General features: G+C 38.9%; 1 protein-coding gene across 1 annotated transcript in view; it reads right to left on the reverse strand.

Annotated features, from left to right (window-relative positions):
* Positions 1-20,387, reverse strand: part of LOC121639980 (titin-like) — a 618,411-nt gene that overhangs the window by 293,390 nt on the left and 304,634 nt on the right. The window contains exon 20 of the mRNA XM_041985600.1: positions 1,021-1,086. Within this exon, the coding sequence (XP_041841534.1) occupies positions 1,021-1,086 (66 nt within the window). The remainder of the gene's footprint in view (positions 1-1,020; positions 1,087-20,387) is intronic.

Below are 20,387 nucleotides of genomic sequence, written 5' to 3' on the forward strand. Positions count from 1 at the left end.
ATGGTAATGCTTCAGTCTGAGTTTTAAAATAAACATATGGCATCTAAACCATTTACACTGAGATCATCTGAAGTACAACAAAACTAAAAATGTCTGATCTTTGGTGAGAAGAGTTAAACTGCAGGAAAAAGAAAACAAAGCAACATTCTGAACAAGTGAAACTTCACATGTTGAACTTAATTAGAACAAATGATTAAACAGTCAGAGGTGGGAGTGTGATATGTGTCATGTGACTGTCATAGAACAAATACAGTAAAATAATTCAATATTAGAAATAAAGTAAAGTTATTAAAGCTGCAACACTTTAAAATCCTCAGTGATCTGAACTCATCATGTCTTAATGTTTTAAATAAAAGAACAAATTATTCATTTTCGATTTTTATTATTATATTTTGCAAATATGAAACACAACAACACACACGTAAAATGTTCATAAAAACAATTTACATTTTCTGCTAAAACAAAGCTTGAAGCTACCAGAAAAATAATCATGAAATTTTTTTTTAAAAGATTTAAACTTCATCCAGCTTATAGAGAAAAAAAAATAATGGAATCGTATAAGAACCACAGAAGAAGAACAAATGAGGTTATCTAAGATGTCTGCATGTTACTGAGTTTTCTTCAGTCTTGCGTTTTCCTGAATAAAGCAGCACAGCATGCAGCCTACATGGCAGCATTGTTATCCAGAGCTGCTCCGAATCCGACCTCAGAATAAACTGCTGCATCACCTGCTGCAGGACTCCACTTTCCTGTGAACGGAGATTATCTGAGTCACATATTTGCCTGTAAAATCATCTTTAAGACTTAAAATGGACTTAATATAATTTCTTTATATAAAAGGAATAAAAATCTATAAAATGTTTTATTGTCCTTCACCAGTTACCTGCAGACTGTTAGTTAATACATGCAACATGTCAAATAAGGAGGATTTTTAAGAGGTACAATTTTAAGATTATTTGATGAATTACATGCTGTGAATAACTCAAAATAAATGCAGGTAAATGCAAAGAGTTTACATACTTTTGTTTTTTCTCTTGCCTTTTCCTTTATTCTCATGGTTGATGTTAGCGTACACTGGAGTGGACTCTAAAACCAGATACATGTTAGCAGACATGCAACAATAATGTTAAATCTTCATTTTTAGGGTCCGAGCCATACGAAGTATGGAAGGACCCTATTGTTTTCCAAATGTTTATTTTTCTAAGCGCTTTGAGGCCAAATTTGACCCCCTAAACACCCATGAAAAGTTGTGAATTTTGGCACACATGTCAAGCCCGGCGTAACTTGGATATTCTAAGGTCCGCATACTTTTCAATGCAAAATTGGCTCAACAGCGCCACCTAGACACCCCAAAAATCCCCAAATGAATGGGGTTCCAAAAGTCTACTTTGACGTAGGAACACGAAACTCGGCACACACGTGTACCACCATGAGTCGACCAAAAAACTCAATCTAACACCTGTTGCCATGGCAACGGCATGCCCCCCATCTTGCCGTGTGCGGCCATTTTTTTTGTCATTTTTTGCACTTTACACACATCGTATTTGAACAAACTAGTCTGAGGGGATTCTTGCGATTGACTCCAAACATGATGGGAAGCTTCCTGACAAGTTGGGGACCAAACGCTATTCAAATCTTTCTAATAGCAGAAAGCGTGTTACCGTGGCAACTGACGGAAAATGACCTTCTCGCCATGGAACACGGTTTGCTCATATCTCCATAGAAATACATAGGATCTGCACCAAAGTTCACAGTATTCATACGTGTAACACCCCAAGTCCAGCAAAGAAGTCAATCGAACACCTGTTGCCATGGCAACGGGGTGCCCGCCATCTTGGATTTCACTGCCATTTGAACGAACTGGTCTGAGGGGATTCGTGCGACTGACTCCAAACTTGGTGGGAACCTTCCTTAAAAGTTGGGGACCAAACGATATTCAAATCTTTCTAATAGGAGAAAGCGTGTTACCGTGGCAACCATGAAAAAAAGCCTTCTCGCCATGAAACACGGTTTGCTCATATCTCCATAGGAATACATGGGAACTGCACAAAACTTGACAGGATTCATACTTGTTGGGTCCTTAACACATTACACCACCTGTTGTCATGGCAACATAGCATGTTAGCTAGCAAATTAGCATGCAAGCAAAAAATGCTAACTAGGTAAATCAACATTTCAGATTCTCAGCTGGGTGTTTTACCATGTTACCTACCATGCTAGGAAAAGGTGTGTGAGACACGTGGCGGGGTTCAGGACGCTCGGACCCGATGGATGCCGCTTGCGGCTTTAATTATTATTATTGTTTAATGCAAATGACTGACAGTATTTACAGAGAAACTGTGTAGATGATCAAGTGCAAAACAACAGTAGCAGAAAAAGAAAACAGAAAAACTTAGAACAAGGAAAAAACTCTAATGTTGACGTTACATGGAGCAGCATTACTTCTCAGGGTTTCTGGGAAGCTGGACTCTATCGCAGCAACTAGCGGGTGAGAGGCAGGGTACACCCTGGACAGGTCACCAGTCTATTGCAGGACCAACACAGAGAGACAAACAGCCACTCAGGCTCACAATCACTCATAGGGAGAATTTAGAGCCAACAAGAGACCGAACATGCATGTCTTTGGACGGTGGGAGGAATGAAAGAACGTTGGTATCCCCCATCCCTCCTTCTATCTTATTCTCCACGTCTTTGTTTCATTTATGTGATGAATGTGAGATGATTTTTCTCTGATAATTGCTTCACCTGTTTCCATCCAGCTGATGCAGAGATTTCTGGCTTTGTTGTAGTTTGATTTACAAAAGCTGTTAATGTGTTACTTCTAGAGAAATAAACCAATCAGGAGAATAAGTGACTGATGTACAGTTGAAAAGGGTATTTTTGGTGAAATGGGTGAGATTTTCTCCAACTACAGCTGAGACCACAATCCTTTATATCCTGATTTATTACATCTGTTGAGTTAGTTTTTAGATTTTATAATGAATCATCTATTTCAGGGTTTAACGCTGCATTAAAGTCAACTCTGATTATTATATTTGAACTGTTGTGTTATAATAAAAAGATCATAATTAGGTTCACACACACTGACTGATGAATTTATAATTATTAATAGCTGCATAAACAATGTGTTACAGTCACTCAGCCACTCCTCCAGCACTCCCCTGATTCTCCACACCTGGTACTGATCCTGCTCATCAGTATTAACCCAACCAGTCACACCTGTTCCCTATTGACTCTCCGGTCCTTATATACTCCACCAGTTCAGTTACTCGTTGTTGGACCTTAAACCTCACACCTAATGGACTCACTCCCTCGCCGTTCCCAGATTCCTCACGTGTATCGGTAACTGTATGTTTCTCTTCAGAATACCAGTGACTGAATAAACCTGTTAACGTTCCCTTGCCTCCCTGGAGTCCTTGTGTAACACAATGACACACCATCCTTCAGGGGGTCGAGTGTTGATTGAAATTTAATCAATAATTAAGATGCTGAATGATAAAACTAAAGAAAACTAAATGAATGTGTGTTATTTATTTAAATCATGTCTTTGACATGTGTGTATAAACAGCTGACGTGATGACATGATAAAACGTTTCAGTCCAAACACTGACTGTACCTGCAGTTCCTGTCTTCACTTCAGAGTAAACACAACTCTCCTCTGGTTCATGATGCCTCCCTGTTAACACACTCACATTCATCCACTAAAACACACGAAGCTCAAAACCTTCAGAGCTGTTTTTCCTCCTTTAAACAGTGTGTGTGTTGGTGTAACTCACTCTTTCTCCCAAAATGTTTCAGTTCAATAAGACAGTATGTGCCATCTCTGGATTCATCTGCATCTGAAACATTTCATAATTCCACATCAGTCACTTGTTACAAGTTTTCTGAAATCACATCATTTTTACATTTTATTTCCTTTCAGTGGGTTTGATCGACTCATAGAGACAAACATCATCTACTGGAAATAAAAGAGAAAAAAGAGGAGATAATGGTTATTCCATGATTGGAACAAACATGGAATATTCTATAAAAATATTGTTTTCTGAACTTTTTCATTTTTATTTATTTGTTTATTCTTATTCTAATCAGATCGTCGATTTTAAAGGTTAATAAAAAGTTAGTAAAATAAAAAGTGTAAGTCCTGACCGTGGAGAGGAGAGCTGTACTGGTTAATTTCATTCTGGTTGACTCCAGGATGTGAACTGGAGCTCTGACTGCTGCTCTGTGACTGGATCCACCTAAAACATCATAAATACACAATGTTTAACACAGAAAAGTTAAATAATGAGGATTTATGTTGGAGATGGGGTTAAATGAAAGAATGATGTACAGACCTGATGCAGCATAAATCTGTTAAAAAGACATTAGTTGTTAAAGGACTTTGTAGGTCATTTTGTTCTACTGCTGGTTTGTTGTATAACATCAGAATAACTCTGAATATTTGGTTTATTAAAGAGTAAAAAAGGTCTCACCCTTGGACCGTTTGCAGAGACACAACAAGAGCAGGAAAATCAATAATATGATTCCAATAACTGATCCAACCATCAACAGCACAGGAAATGAAGAGCTTTCAGGTCTGGACACAGCTGGAAACACAACAGAAAGTAATAATGTTATTTATATGAAGGGTTTAGAACATAATTCTCTCAGTGTTTCCAGAAAAATAAATGTGATTTCAAGCTTGAACACAATGAAAAAAATCCAGATCTACAGTAAAAACTCATCAACAAACTTTTTGTTTCTCCTGCTTTGAGCAGAAAAATGATTTACAAAGTAAAATGTATGATAATTTAATCCTGCTCACCTGTAACTGACATCCAGCTCTGTTGTGACGTCTTTCCTGCATGTTGACACTTGTAGAAACCTTCGTCTGACTGTGACACTGCAGAGATGTTCAGCTCCTCTCTGCCATCATGTTGGAGAAGTGTGTCATTGTGATAGAAAGAAACACTGGAAAGTGTGTTTTGTTCTCTCAGTCTGCAGGTCAGACTGACAGAAGCTCCCTCAGTCACAGGATGGACGGGGCTCACCAGGATGACGCCATCATCATCATCTGTAAAGAAAAGTCAGTGGATATTAAGTTCAGTCAGAGATCAGCTGGTGGAGAGATTCAGAAAAAGCTGATTTATAGAGAAGTAAATAAACTCTTTATCATTAAACACAGACATCTGATCATGTGTATTTAAAAACATACACATGTCCTGTATATACATATATACACACATACATGTTTACACAGATCTAGACATGGTGTGGCAGTGGTTCAGTCTAGTTCTGAGTGTGGTCTGTCCAGGGCAGGTGGTGGTGGAAGTATTGTAAAGCCTGACAGCAGCAGGCAGGAATGAAGAAGAAATATTTATTGTTCTATAGTTTTGTGAAGAGATGAAGTGAATGAAGTAAAACCTACAGTCAAGAGTTTGATGCTGCTTTGTGGTGATGGAAGAGAGAGTAGTTTATTTAAAGAATGGATTTATATTTAATCTGCTGAACACAGAAGGAATTAATCTAGCAATAATAAACACAAAATCATAGGATGTAATCACGAGACAAACACTGAAAATCCATTTCTATATGGAAATGACATTAATGATAAGTGAAACTTAAAAATGAAAACAAAGCATCATAACATACTCTGTACAGTGATGTTGACTGTGTTGCTGAACTCTCCTGATCCAGACTCACACCAGTAAACTCCACTGTGGTACCAGTTCATGCTCATGTTACATGAGGATCCAGTCATTCTCCCCCAGGAGGAGCAGCGTGACAGATGATGTGTTTCTGTAAACCTCATCACTCTCCACTCAGCAGAGTTTCCTCCACAGTTCAGTGAAACAGAGTCAGATGTGAAGTGTTGAACTCTGTCAGGATTCACTGTGAGAGACGCTGCTGGATGAACATCTGAAAAACAAACATGATGAAAGGTCAAACTTTGTAAAAAAATATACTCTGCAATAAGTTTACAAAAAACATTGAAAGTAAATTTATATTTATATAAATTCTTCAGAGTGAAAGTATTAAATGCTGTTAGTGGATAAGATGTTTGGAATAAGCTTGAACTTAAAAGTGCAGAACCACAGATACCAGTAGGCAAGGTCAGGGTTAATGGAGACAGAAAGCAATAAACAGACATTCAAACTGACCTTCAGACCAGACAAATGTGAGTTGACTGTGATCAGTGGAATAAACACGGTCCACTTTTTCAGCTCTATACACACATCCTGCTGTGTGTGTTTGTCCATGAATGATGTAGGAATCATGTTCAGTCCCAGCAGTGCTACCAGGCAGCAGATCATAACTGTAGCTGTTGTTTAACAGATCAGGAACAGCTTTATACCAGTAGAACCTCCATCCTGCAGACGGAGGTTTAATCTCACATCTCAGAGTTACTGAGGATCCAGGACTCAGCCATGATGGAGACACAGAGAGGACAGGCCGGGGTTTTTCTGTTGAAGAGAGATTTTGTCTGAATGAAAACATGTTGGACCTTGTTGACTCTTAACTCTGAATAACATTTCTCTACAAATGTTATCAATTTTATATTTAAAATTTCTTTATATATTTAAAACATCTACAATCGTTCAGATAAACTGTTTAATTAAAATGCAAATAAAGGAGCTCATCTCAGTGTCCAAATGAAGGAGAACAAAAGTTATTCTATTCTATTCTATTCTATTCTATTCTACAGTCATTCAGCAGACACTTTATCCAAAGCGACTTACATTTGAGAGTAAGAACAGCACAGGTAAGAATTCAAACAAGATGGGACGTCATAATTAAGTGGTATTATGCTGCTGTGGGTCCAGGTGATGTCATGTAGTGCTAGAGGCAGTGCATATCATTTATTTATTTATTTTATTTTTTAGTATTGTTTATATACAAGATCACAATTTGATTGAACAATATCACCTTGAGCATAACTGCACGATTCTTATATTTATAAGTTCTTATATTTGAGTCGTTTTTTTCGTTAAAATATGTTTAAATCTGTAAGAAATTACTCAAATGTCAAAAAGTTTGTTCTCCTTCATTTGGATATTAAGATGTGTGATTTTGGGTTCAGCTCCACCAAGGATTAAAATTATAACAGTAATAGAATAATAGAATAAATTTAATTGTTCTCATGAGATCCAGCTTTGTCCTAAAGAAACACCGTTAGGTATCAGGTAAGATATACAGGGAGCTGATTTAACAAAATATAACAATTAGGGCTGTCAAAAATAATGTGTTAAAGGAGTTAAATAATTTATGTAATTAACTGCGTTAAAATTGTTATCGCCATTAACACATGCATGACATGACAAGCCCCATACATCCATCATTTCTCTGTTATGATGGTGGGACGTGGAAACGAAGGATGGAAGAGATCAGCCGGTTGGCTGTATGGATGGACTTGAGAATAAACACAGCATTAAAAATGCACCCAGGCCACCCTAATTCATATACTGCACACATATGCTTGCATGCAAGTACACACACACACACACACACACACACACACACACACACACACACACACACATCCCACCTACCGAATCTTCTGCATTAAATGCAACTGAACCATACTACTGGAGTCTGTCTATCCTTCTGACCGAGGAAGAGTCAGCTGACGCATGATCCAGAAATCAGCCAGTATATATAATAAATAACACCTATGCTTGCATGCAAGTACACACACACACACACACACACAGGCTGAGTATTAATCAAAGCTTAATATTCTATAAAGATCAAAATTTACAGACAACTATCAGCCACCAGTCCATAGCTTTTCTCTCTCCTGCTCTCATTAAAAGACTCAAAACAAAGTTCACAGCAGGACTCTATTATTCATATGATGATATGACTTAATGTTAATTTGGAAAATTGAATCTGGAAAATCGGGAAAATCTCAAAATTAACGCATTAACAGTGGTAACTAATTTATTTAATTCATTTTGTTAATATTTTAATGCAGTTAATGAATGTGTGACAAGCCCCATACATCCATCATCTCTATTTTTTAATTTTTTATTTTTTTAACCTGTGCTGTCCAGCATCCTAGAAAGCAGAATAATAATCTGGTTGCCCCAGTGGGCCAAGATTAGCAGCCGTTGGCCCTGCCAGGGACCGTGCCATCCTGGAAGGATCCGAGTGAAGGGTCCAGGGTCCCAGGAGCCAGAGGGGGCACGTCCCAGGCGAAACAGCCAGTGATGTATTTTATCAGCAGGTGTTTACTTTGGGTGATGCTGCTGCACAAACACTCACATTTCAATGATAAAAGGAAAAATGTGTTTTTATCCAGATCATCAGTTTTATCAGAGTTTCTTCATCAATGTTGGCTGTTTAACTTCAGTCGTCACATCTGCTGCTTTTATTACAGAAATTATCACCATGGAGGCGGTTGGTGAGATGATGATATATGAATTCTGAATTATTAGTAAAAACTGAGTAAAATACATATTTATTGTCATGTCCCTGTCATGTGTTGGAAATATATTTCATACCATTTAATCTGATAATTTACCGTTAACTCATGGCATTTAGTGGAACAAAGAAAATATAAAAATAACTGATTTAAAATGGAGAATTTTGCGTGAGTGTGTTAGGTTATTAGACAGTTCTTGTGATTTTATTTCTACTGAGGAGGTGCTGATATGATTTATGTTAATTAATATTGCAGCATGAAGCTGTGCTGAAGAAGAAGGTTACATATTCACCTGATGATTCATTATTTCAGGAATCAGAGAGATTGTCTACAAAGAAGATTTACTGCTGTTTGGACAGAAGTGCTGGCTGCTCATACGGATTGTAGTAATTATTTAATTGTCATGGTTCATGTTTCTTCCAGGTCTCTAGTGATTGCTTCCTTAATCAGGTTCATTTGTTCCACCTGGGCTTCCCTGATTGCTCCCTATCCTCACCTGTGCTCAGCTTTACTTAAACTCTCTCCAGTCTCTCCTTCGCTGCAGGTTATCGACAGTCTTGTGCCAAATTAAGGTTCTTTGTTTCTTTTCTATGTGACAGTTTGCTTGTTAATCTGGACAGAACACACAGCAAACATGACTGACCTGATACTGACAGTCTGATGGCTTCACTCCACTTTGTTGAAGAATATGAGTCATCTCTGCGTTCACACTGACACTGGTAGTCTCCACTGCTGAGCTCAGAGACAGTGAAAGTAAACTGTTTACTGGAAATCTGCGGTATAATTGACCCAAGATGTCTCCATACACACATCCACTCAGTGGTTTCTCCTCCCTGGATCTCACATGTCAGAGTGATTTTCTCTCCACTGAAAATCTGAGGCCAGTCAGGTTGTCGTGTTACAACAACCTGGTTGGAAACTGTTTCCATAGATATGAACAGAAAAACACAAACAGAAATATCATCAGAAAATATTACATGTAACTTTCATATAAAATAATTTGTTTTTGTATAAAATAATAGAACTCACAGATTATATTAATACTGGCATCATTACTCATATCAGAGTAAAAGGCTGGATCTCCTCTCTCTCCTCTACACCTGTAGATTCCTCCCTGTGACACACTGATGGTTCTGTTTTGTTCATCATTAGTTTTAAGGTGATATTCAGAAGTGTGTGAGGTTCGTCTGAACCACTGGTATTTCCATCCAGCAGAGTTGTCCACAGAGCAGCTCAGTGTCACGCTGCCTCCTACTGATATGGTTGTTGTTCCTGCTGTCACTTCTGCTCTGGGTTTATCTGCTGTATCGTCCAAAAACACAAACAATTTGCAAAGACATAAAACAGAAAATATTAAAAGTGTTCAGTTTACATGACTCAACAAAACATGACAGAAATGTGTCACTTTCATTAAAAACATTTTTAAATCGTGTTTGGTCCTCAAGTTTCATGATTTCCTAACAAAATGTATAAATACACTTACATTTAAAGTTCATGTAAAGAAAGATGTGCATATGTACAGCTTAAAAAATGTTAGTCACAGTAAAATTAGTCATGTTGAAAGAACAGAGGACTTACCCCGAACATTTAAAAAGATCTTATTACTGCACTTTGAATCATGTGAAGTCTTCAGAAGACCACAGCACTGGTATTCACCTTTATAACCTATATGTAAAGGTGTTAATGTGTAGCGTGGATGTGAGTTGTAGGGAATGAATTTGTCACCATCCTTGAGGATTTTGTATTCCCAGTCAGTGTTTGTTCCTTTCTTCATGTCACATATGAAGGTAACAGACTCTCCAGTATAAAAAGTCGACCAGTTAGGATCAATGGTCAGAACAGCTCCTAGAAAACAACAACAAATGTTTAACACCTGCGTTCACTTTGCCAGCCGACACACTGTGTAGATATATACAATGAAATTATCTGATAATCCACAAAAAAGTCAGCTTGTGTCTAACAGTGAGGCAACAGGCTGAGATTCATTTACAAAGAAAATAACTGAAAAACTAAAGTGTGTCACCTTGAGTGTGTCCAGTGCAGAGGAGTGTATACAGCCCTGCAATCCAGGTAGAAACAACAGAAATGAACAAAGGATCAACATTTGCAACCAGAGTTGTTTAAAGTACAACATAAACACATATAATGGTAAAAAACATAAATTCTAACTCAGATATTTAACTTAAATTACAAAATCCCATCTACAAAACACCCAAATTCTTCATTCAGATTCTCAGACACTGGTGAAAATGACTGATACCTAATTTCATCTGATCCAGTTTCCTTAATATCCATGATTTAAACAGAAGAAGTCCTCATGTCATATTTACAGAATAAATCCAGCACACAGAATAAAATGAGTCCCATCCTCTCAACTAATCCTCACACTTCTGACAAATTCCTTTTACAAAGACAGAAAAATGAAAGTAAACCATGAGAGAAGTCAAGACCAGCAGAGAAACCAAAGTTAAAACATGAGTAGTGTAAATAATAAATGTGGGATTTTTCTAACTTCTCTCTTTGTTAACTTGCTTTAACACAAAGCTTCCTTCCTTTAAACACAGCATGGTTTAGTGTGTGTCTACACTTCCTGTCCTGCTGATCCTGAAACATGTTGGATTCTTATTTAAAGGTTTCTACGTGATCTCATATAGATAGTATATCTTAAACAATGAATAGCCAAAAGAGGCACCCAACATCATAACAACCACATGCACAAAATACAGAAAAACACAAATCACTATATAGAAAAATAAATAAGTCAGTAAATGTGTAAAATGATGATTCATGATGTGACATTGTGGATGTCTAAAGAGCTTCTGTCTGTCACTGTTTCCTGACTGCAACATGAAACTCTTTTCTTTTGCAATATGCTCATTACCTCAGTCAGATGATGGTTCTTATTATCCCTGAGACGACTAAATGTGAGTTCATCCACCGACATGTAAAAATACAAGTACAACTTCCTTCAGTTTGAAGGTTTTGTTAGAGAACATAAGAAAAGTTTTGGTCCTTACTGTGGGCCTGTACAACTACAGAGTAGAACTGGTGTGTTTGTGATTTAATGATGAAACTTGAAGCTCAGCTCAGATATTTACATCAAGATGCTGGTTCACTGCTAACTAGGATTTATCACCATGGCAACTAATGCTAACACAAATTCAAAAAAGAAATCAACACATGGAAACAATTTAATTAATTACTGTTAAAAATAGGAACTTATTAAAGCTCCAACATTTTAAAAAAACCAAAGTGATCTGAATTCATAATGTATCTTAATCCTTAAAAAACTATGTGCTTCATTTTTTATTTGCACATTTTACAAAAATATCACACACCAGCACACATGTACAAAGGTAAATAAAAACAGTTTTTTTCTGCTAAAACTAATTTAATATAAGAATAAAATTATCATAAATATAGATAAACATAGAACAATACATTTAAAAAAAAAACATGACCTCTAACCAGGTGAAATTAATATAAATGGAGGATTGATCATATCATATTAAATAATGATGCATATTTCCAGTTCTGCTGCATTCACATATCTGCATACATTAAAGCAGTGTTTCTCAATCCAGGTCCTCATGGCTCATGTCTGCCATGTTTCTACTCCAACACACACATTCAGATTAATGAGCTTTGCAAGTTCTTTTAAATCCTGTTAACGATCCGTTCATTTCATGCAGGTGTGTTGACATAGAGTAACCTCTAAAACATGCAGGGCATGGATTGAGAAACGCTGCATTAAAGTGTAACTAACTAATATGTTACCAAGTGCCTAAAAGATGTGAAATGAGCAGCTTGAGCTTAAATAAAGAGGATAAATGAAATGTTGCATCATAAACACAGAAGCTACTGAACATGTCTGATATTTGATAACAGAGTTATATTCATTTTAATCTCTGCCACATGAATTTTGAGGTTTGTTTTGAAAAAACCAGCATAATAAAAGTCAAATAGTCAGACTTCACTCATATTTATTTATATTTGCAGAAAATATTATTATTAGTTATTACTGGACAAGTCTCCCAAAAATATGTTGTTAAAATATTGTGTTGGCATTTATTCTCCAGTAAATGTCCATTGAAATGTCTTCCAACTAGAAGGTAGGTAGATTGATTCCAGTCTTCCACTGACTACATGTGGAAGTGTCCTTGGGCCAGACACTTAACCCCACGTTGCCTCCTGATGTGCCTATCGAGGTGTGAATGTGTGTGTGAATTGGTGAATGTGATATGTAGTGTAAAGCGCTTTGAGGGGTCAAACTGACAGGAAAAGTGCTATATAAGTACAAGTCCATTTACCTTTTACTATTTAATTAATCATGATTAATCACCATTTGTGATTATGCCTGAAATATGTCCATTTTTACTATTTTGTATCAACAGAAAAAGCAAGCCAAAGCTCACTTGGCTTTTTCTTCACATTTTAACATTAGATGATCACTTTAGTTGTAATAATCAATTCAATATTACATAAAATCAAACTTTACACAATGTACCTTTTGTGCCAACCTTTTCCTTTTCTACCACCTGGCAGCTGCTTTGATTTATATCTCAGAGCCTGTTCATAATTCCTATCACCATATTCATGGCCCATAAATAATCAGATCTGTGTCTCCAACATCTGCACAGCAACAATGATTTGGAGAAGATGACCCCTTGTTTCCTTTACTGTTCAACTCTTACTAGATATCTGAACCTGATCTATCTTTAAAGATGTGTGCATGGCTGTCTGATGACTAGTAGATTTTACAGCTGTTTCACTAATAAACACCATGAATAGTGACAAACTGTATGAAATAAAGGCTAACAAAGTCTAACTGAAATAGGATGCTGTTATCAACAGGTTTCTTTCTTCAGCTTCAGTAACATGGGTCTGATTGACATGTGACTGATAAATGTAGCTCGGTACTTTAGCATGTGCATCCAAAAACAATACTTTTGAGTAAAACTGCTAGTTTCCTTCTTCTTAGCTGAATGATGAACAAACGCAACAAGAGAGAAAAGCCGATCAGCTGATCACTGACAGCCATCGTGATTCACAGGAGAGGCAGGGGGGAAAGAAGGAGGCTCCCCCTGCACCGTTCACAGGGGAGGTCCAGGACCTCCTTGCTATAAAGACCCCCAGTCTGAATTAGCTGCATCAAGAGGGGCCAGAACGCACCAACCTTTGGAAAATAACGGGAGCCAATTAGTCCAAACCATGACTTGATCTGGTGAAAAGCTGAATTTTTTTAATCTTGGGGAAAGAATTTGTGGAGGAATTCTTACCTAAATTTGCGTCGGAATTTAAGTGTGTCTGGGACACATTTAATAGTCTGGAAATATTTAAGGGGGTTCAGGGAACCTCGATAAGAAACCTTTGTCACCATGGGACAAGACAGCTCTTTGATGTTGGAAAGAGATTTGAAGTTTATATTTTGCAGAGATTCTGCAAATGTGAGGTGTTTGGAAAAGTGGAAGAAAAACTTTAAGTTTAATGGGAATCAGAATGTGGATGGATGTCAAAAATTGGTGGAGGAATTAGAGAAGAAATGTGATGAGAATGTGAATGGGATTTGATTGAAGTGAAAGATTGATTGATGGTTGCCAAAGGTAAAGAAGAGGGCATAAAAAGAATAAAATTAATAAAAAGAACAGAGAAGCACTGGATTTGCAGACTGCTGCACCAGTAATGGTTCTGGAAGATCACAAGGACATAAATGCTGTGGCAGGAGTAAGAACACCCCATGGTAATGGTCAACAGCAACAGAATCAGAATGTCAAACTAGTTTTAGGTCCCACAGCAGGGCCTCAACCATGTCCAGCATTTCATGGTCCTGGAGCTTGGACTTCAGGAGATTCCTGTGTGAGAGTTCTCCCCCCACTCCCTCATCACCCACTAGTGATGAACCTGCAGGGGTGACATATTCTTTGATCCCTGTTCCAAATCCAAACCCAGGTGATGTGGGTCAAAGACACATGTATGTGTATCATATGTTCATATATGGCCTATATATACTGGACAAAATAAATATATTAAGAAAATGTCCATTTTCACTAACAGACATATCAACACTATTACACTACCCAGATTCCTATAACTCTGAGTTTTTACTAAACCTGCTTCCTGACAGGGGGCCCAGGTGTGATAGGGAAGTAAATCTCAAACACACACACACACACACACACACACACACACACACACACACACACACACACACATGAAAATGCTTTACAAAACAAAACAGGAAACGAGGGAAAACAAGCCCAATACTCATATTTCATGCAAACATAAGGTCAAAATAAAATTAAGAGATTTTGTGTTGCTCACACAAATAAACACAAAACTAGAGATATTTTGCAAGAATATAGTGGATCTGAATCCTGCACAAAACTGAGAGGCACAGCTCCTATAATAACAAGAATGAAGGAAGTTTGAATTAGATAATGACGTAATGTATGTTTGTTAGATCCCTGATCTAAAACCTGCATGACACTCGTGATGCCTGGAGATCCTGAGCTGGTGGTCCCTGGGCATCAAATTCTCTGGTCTGCTTGTGCTTTGTGTGAATTCATATCCCATTTTCTACCACAAAGTGGCGACACTAGACCATGATGTTTAAAACAACTGAGGTTCTGCTGGCTCTAAATTTGCACCTTGTTTCAGTGTTAAATGACAAAAATATGTGCAGGTGCTATGACTGTAAGAGGCTACTTAAAGATATTATTCAATACTATTTAAACATAAAGAAAATGATTTATTTTCATGAGATTACATTTTAAATTCCACAATTTATAGCCGACTGGTCTTTTCTCAGTTGTGTTTTTGTTCAGAATCTCTCCACATGATCATCAACTCCTTTGACTGTAAGTTTTAAATCTTCCCTTTCAGTTTGTCTAAAGAATTAGACTGTTTGTTGTTTGTTGTCAGGTGATGGTGTGGATTGAAGGGTCGTTTCCTTCTGTCTGTGATCTTTTTGTCTCCTTTCTTCTTTCCCTTTTGCTCTTTTTGCTGTTTTCCATCTTTTTCTGTCCCCTCCGGTCAGGTCCAGCAAGATTACATAGATTCCGTGATTTAAAGTAAATAAATAAATAAATTAATCACATTATCAAGAGGAGCCTTACCCATAGGCCTCCCCTTGGTAGAGCAAATTTGTTCAGCACGATACAGCAACCAGATTATCATTTTGCTTGCTATGATGCTGGACAGGACAAGTTTTAAAAACAAAAATAAAGAAAAATAAAGAATTAGACTGAATATCATTAACTGGTCTTCACTTCAGCGTCTATACTGATGGCAGAAACTCATCAGAATGATTTCTGCATACTGTCTGAAATTATTTTTTTACGGAAGCCGAGAACAATAAGTGTTGAGCTGAAAAAAGCTCCCTTGCTGTGAAAAGCACCCTCACATGTAACACAGTTGAAGATTGAAGCAACTCGCATGTGGACGGCATGTAAAGCCTCGTTTCAACTGAGGACTTTGGTTCGGTTTGGTTGGTGGTCCGGTACGCTGTTTTGTGTGTTTCCATTATAAAAGGGGCCCATAAAACCAAACCACAAGACACCATTCATGGATCACTTTCAGTGTTAGGTCCATAGGGGTCCATATTCTGGCAGAGGGGTCTGCCAGGATATGCACCCCCCCCAGTAAATCGGAACCTTTTGGACCCAGCATTGTTTTACTTTTGGGAATAGAGTCAGACCGTGATTATTGATTGATGTTGTGAATTTGGTGGCTGTAAGTCATCTGCAGAGGGGTCTTCCAGAATATGTACCCCCCCCACAAAAATTTTTTTTTTTACTTTTGAGAGTAAACAATCCTATTAGCAAGAAACACACAGCTCTGTTCTTCTCAGGCTCTCAGAGAAACACATTAAACCAATGATACACAGTCATTCTCACTATATAGAAATATTTTCTATCATCTGCAGACAGAAAGTCAGTGATGTACTTACAGAATAACCCCAGCACACAGAGAAAAGAGTGATCCATCATCACATCCAGTCCTGTTGCACAGCCAGTCAGAAAGTCTTCTAATGTGCATCAACAGTAAAGATGAAGGAGACGTTACCTCTGACATGCATGTGAGACTAATGTCTTTCTAACTTCTCTTCTTAAATAAAAACCACCTCCGTTTCCTTCCCTTTCACACTGAGCTCAGACAGCGTTGGTAGTTTTAACCGTAGCAGGTGGTTGTCATGGTTACATTTCCTGTCCACTGCAGAAATATTTTAGCTGTTTTCATGTGCAGAGGTCTGTGCAAGGTCTTAATTAATAATCCCTAAAGAAAAATTGCAATGTCTATTGATAAGGGCCATGTTGTGTGTATGTGTAGTTATTTATGCAGTTGTGCTGTTTTTTTTTTTTTGACATGACAGTTTGCTCGAGTATGTTTATATTTTCTGCTCCTCTGTAGGTGCATCCACTTCTTCTCTTCTTTTTTTTTTTTAACCCTGTCCTGTCCAGTATCCTAACATACAGAACGGTGGTCTGTTTGCCATATTTTGCTGACAGGGAGATAGAGGTTAGGACTAAAATGTCTAAATAATTTCTGTCTAGGTTGACTAAAACACACCACGAAAAAACAATATAAACCACCACAGTACTACATGATATATAAAGAAAATAGAAAAATGATATGAAAAAGTACAGTAGTCATCAAAAGTACCTGCAGAGAAACGTACCAACACACAAACATCAGCAACATCTAGTCCGAAGCAGATGGCGAGACAAGCACGTTTGTGAGCATGCACGTGTGAACATGCATGTGTGACCATGCAACAAGGAAGAAATGTGTATTTGCAAGGGGGCCATGATCACGACACACCCTGAAGCATCAGTGGGGGACGGGGAGAGCCCGAAGCCCCAAAGGCCCAGCAGGTCCACAGAGCACCAAGCCCAGGACGCCCAAAGCAGACAGAGCAGTGGCCCACTCAGACCAGAGCAGAGGGTCCCCCAGACTGGAGCCCCCCAGCGCGATGGGGCACCGGGCAGCACAGGGATACATGAACAGGCCCAGCGGGTACTGGGCACCGCGGCACGGGCTGCATGGAGGACAGGCACACCACAGGCCCATGGGCCACCCATTCCCCCCAGCACAGCCCCGCCCAGGAACCCGACGGGGCCCGACCGCCCCAGGCAAAACCACCGCCGGCCACACCAACCCAACACCAAGGCTAGGCACCCCAGGGACAAGAATATGTCCACAGGGGTGGCGGGGGAGTAGAGGGGCTCGGGGAGAGGCACAGCTGGGAGAGAGATCACTGTCCCAGGCAGCCAACTCCTCAGCTGCCCCCACCTCCCCAGGACCACCCAAGGGCAGAAGGGCAAAGGCCGGGCCCGGCCAAGAGCCCAACGCACCAGTGCTGTGGACGCCCACCCACCCCCGGCAGCCCACGCCACCACACCAGGGGACCAGAGAGCCCCAGGTTGCACACATATATCCTGGTCGGGCCCAAGGCGCAGCTCTCCCACCCACCCCGAAGGAGCCCCTGGCGGGAGGGGAGAGAGCAAGAAGGAGAGCAGACTACACCCTCCATGAGCCCTAACCCTCCCCCCACTGCCCATCAGGACTCCCGCCACCCCTCTCCCTTCTACCCCTCCCTTTGTCCCTATACAGACACATTGTAATCCCAAGGGTACCTGCCCGGCATCGGATCAGCCAGAGGCTCAGGCAGGGTCTCCCGAGCTGGAGGGAGGCAAACTCCTGCTGGGAAACATCAGATTGCTGCAGATTGAAGCGGAAAATGTTTTGTGAAATTGTAAAGATGAACAGTTCTTATTTGAGATGCCTTTTGTTGTTGTTTTTCAACCAGCGTTAAAAAATATTAAGGTGAGAAGAGTGGAAACTAGATAAAACACTGAATTAAATTTTTTAAAGTTTTTTTTTTTTTTTTTTTGGATCAAACATTGTTAGGCTTCTAGGGCCTGAGAACAAAGTGGCAGGCCAACTTTTCAGTTCTTCACCACATACAAGGAGGTGTGAGTGCAAGAATGACCTCATGCATCACATTCAGCTCAGAGCTAGTGTGTTTATAGCAGATAAAATGTGTCAAACTGTGGAAAATGTGCTTCATTTTTTTTTCTTTGTTTTAGTGCAATGATTCTGAAGAGCTCATAAAGTGACTGAAGTATAATACAATGTGCATTATGTGTTTTCACAAGTAGTGAATGTACAACAGGATGGCCAATATTTAGTGTTTCTGAAACATTATGTGAGGACAAGTCATCAAAGAGATGAGTTGTGCAAATATGAAGATATTTTCTACTTTGCTTTATGCCTTGAACTCAGTTTATAACTGTTTATAACTTCCTTCTTGTTTTCTTGTCAGTCAGGAGTAAAATCAGTATGATGTGCAGAAAGCTGCATCTTTAGTTTGAAACTTCCACTTTCCCATTTTAATCCTGCAGCACAGAAAGGAAACGTGAGCCCACTGTGAACACATGCTGCAGATAATCCATAGAGGCATGAACTAAAGTTAATTTCAAAGTCAAAGACCTGGGCCCTCAGCAGCAGTCCTGGAGCACAACCCAAGCTACCCCACCACGAAGAAGACTCCAGCCCCACCCGAAGGGCAAGAGCCCCCCACAGTCTTGGGGCACAGGTCATCTTGGCCCCGCCAGGGACCGAAGACCCAGGGCAGCCCAAGTGAAGGGCCCAGGGCCCCAGGAGCCCTGAGGCGGCCGCCCCCCCCCCCAAAGGCAGAGGGCCCACACCATGCCTAGGAGGACCAGGCCCCCCCAGACAACCACCCGGCGTGGGCCAGCATACACCCCAATGTTCCAGTCGCACACCCCGGGAACCAGGGCATCATCGACCACCTCCCACCACCCCCCATCGTGCTCTTGTTCATGGTGACTGGTGTCAGTCTTTACTGCTGGTTGAAGCCGAGAAGCCTGGCTGTTGTAATATGCAGTTGACGTAGCTCATTTGTCAATTTCTATGTTCTATGTTAATAACTAAACGTCTAATGTATTTATATTCTTTAGCTTTGATGAAGGTAGAAGTGGTACCGCTCTGCTCTTCCTGCGAATGAGGACATTTCTATTTTTACTGGCTGTAAAGTGACAGCAGAGAGCCGTAAGCAAAGTGCTTTTATATTGTATAAAAACTTATGTGTTAATGTTCAGGAAACAGGTACCAAAAATGGGTTGTGTGTAAGTCAAGTCAACCTGTTGATAATACTCAAAAGAAGACACTTACATGCTAAGAAATATGAAAAAAAAAAAAAAAAGTTGATGTGATTTTATTTGTATCATTGTTTTATTTGATATTTTGTAGCACTTTCAGTTTGTTCTTAAATTTAAGTGCTTTACAATTAAATTATTATTATTATTATTATTATTGTTATTATTAAATGACCAACAGTAACAAAAGGTGCACAACAAGGTTCCTTTATTCTTAAGTGTGAACACAACTTTAGTGTGCCGGAGATCAGTGCGCAGATAAAAATAAGCCTGATTCCCCCAAACTGCAACACAGAAAATATCAGCAAAGCTCTTTGCATGTAGATCTTAACTGACACTAAATTATTACAATGAATAAAAAGCTCTAATTTCAGCTCTGTCTGCTTTCTGCTGCAGTGACGTTTGACAATAAATAAATCCACTTCCTCATTTCTTACTGCCATCCCAAAAAAGAACTAAGCAGATTTTTCCTTTTCTTTTTACGTACTAAGATGTTCAGATAAACCTGAACAATGACTTAATGTAAAAATAAAGCAACCATTAGAAATACATAAAGTCATGTTGTATTGGCCTCTTTTTATGTTCCTTATAATTTATAGTGAGTGAATTTATCAGCAGGCCTATCTAAAAATTAGCTAATTATTAAGTTCCTGGGTTAAATTCCTAATGGATGACAATGACGACGTTGTCAACATCACCTCAATCTGCTTTACAGTATGTCATTTTTTTTTATACATGTTTGTGTTTTGTTTGTTGTTGTTGTTAACTACTTAAGAAATCAGGTGCTTGTTAGAAACCTGTCT

The sequence above is a fragment of the Melanotaenia boesemani genome, chromosome 5 (genome assembly GCF_017639745.1).
Source record: "Melanotaenia boesemani isolate fMelBoe1 chromosome 5, fMelBoe1.pri, whole genome shotgun sequence".
Taxonomy (NCBI): Eukaryota; Metazoa; Chordata; class Actinopteri; order Atheriniformes; family Melanotaeniidae; genus Melanotaenia; species Melanotaenia boesemani.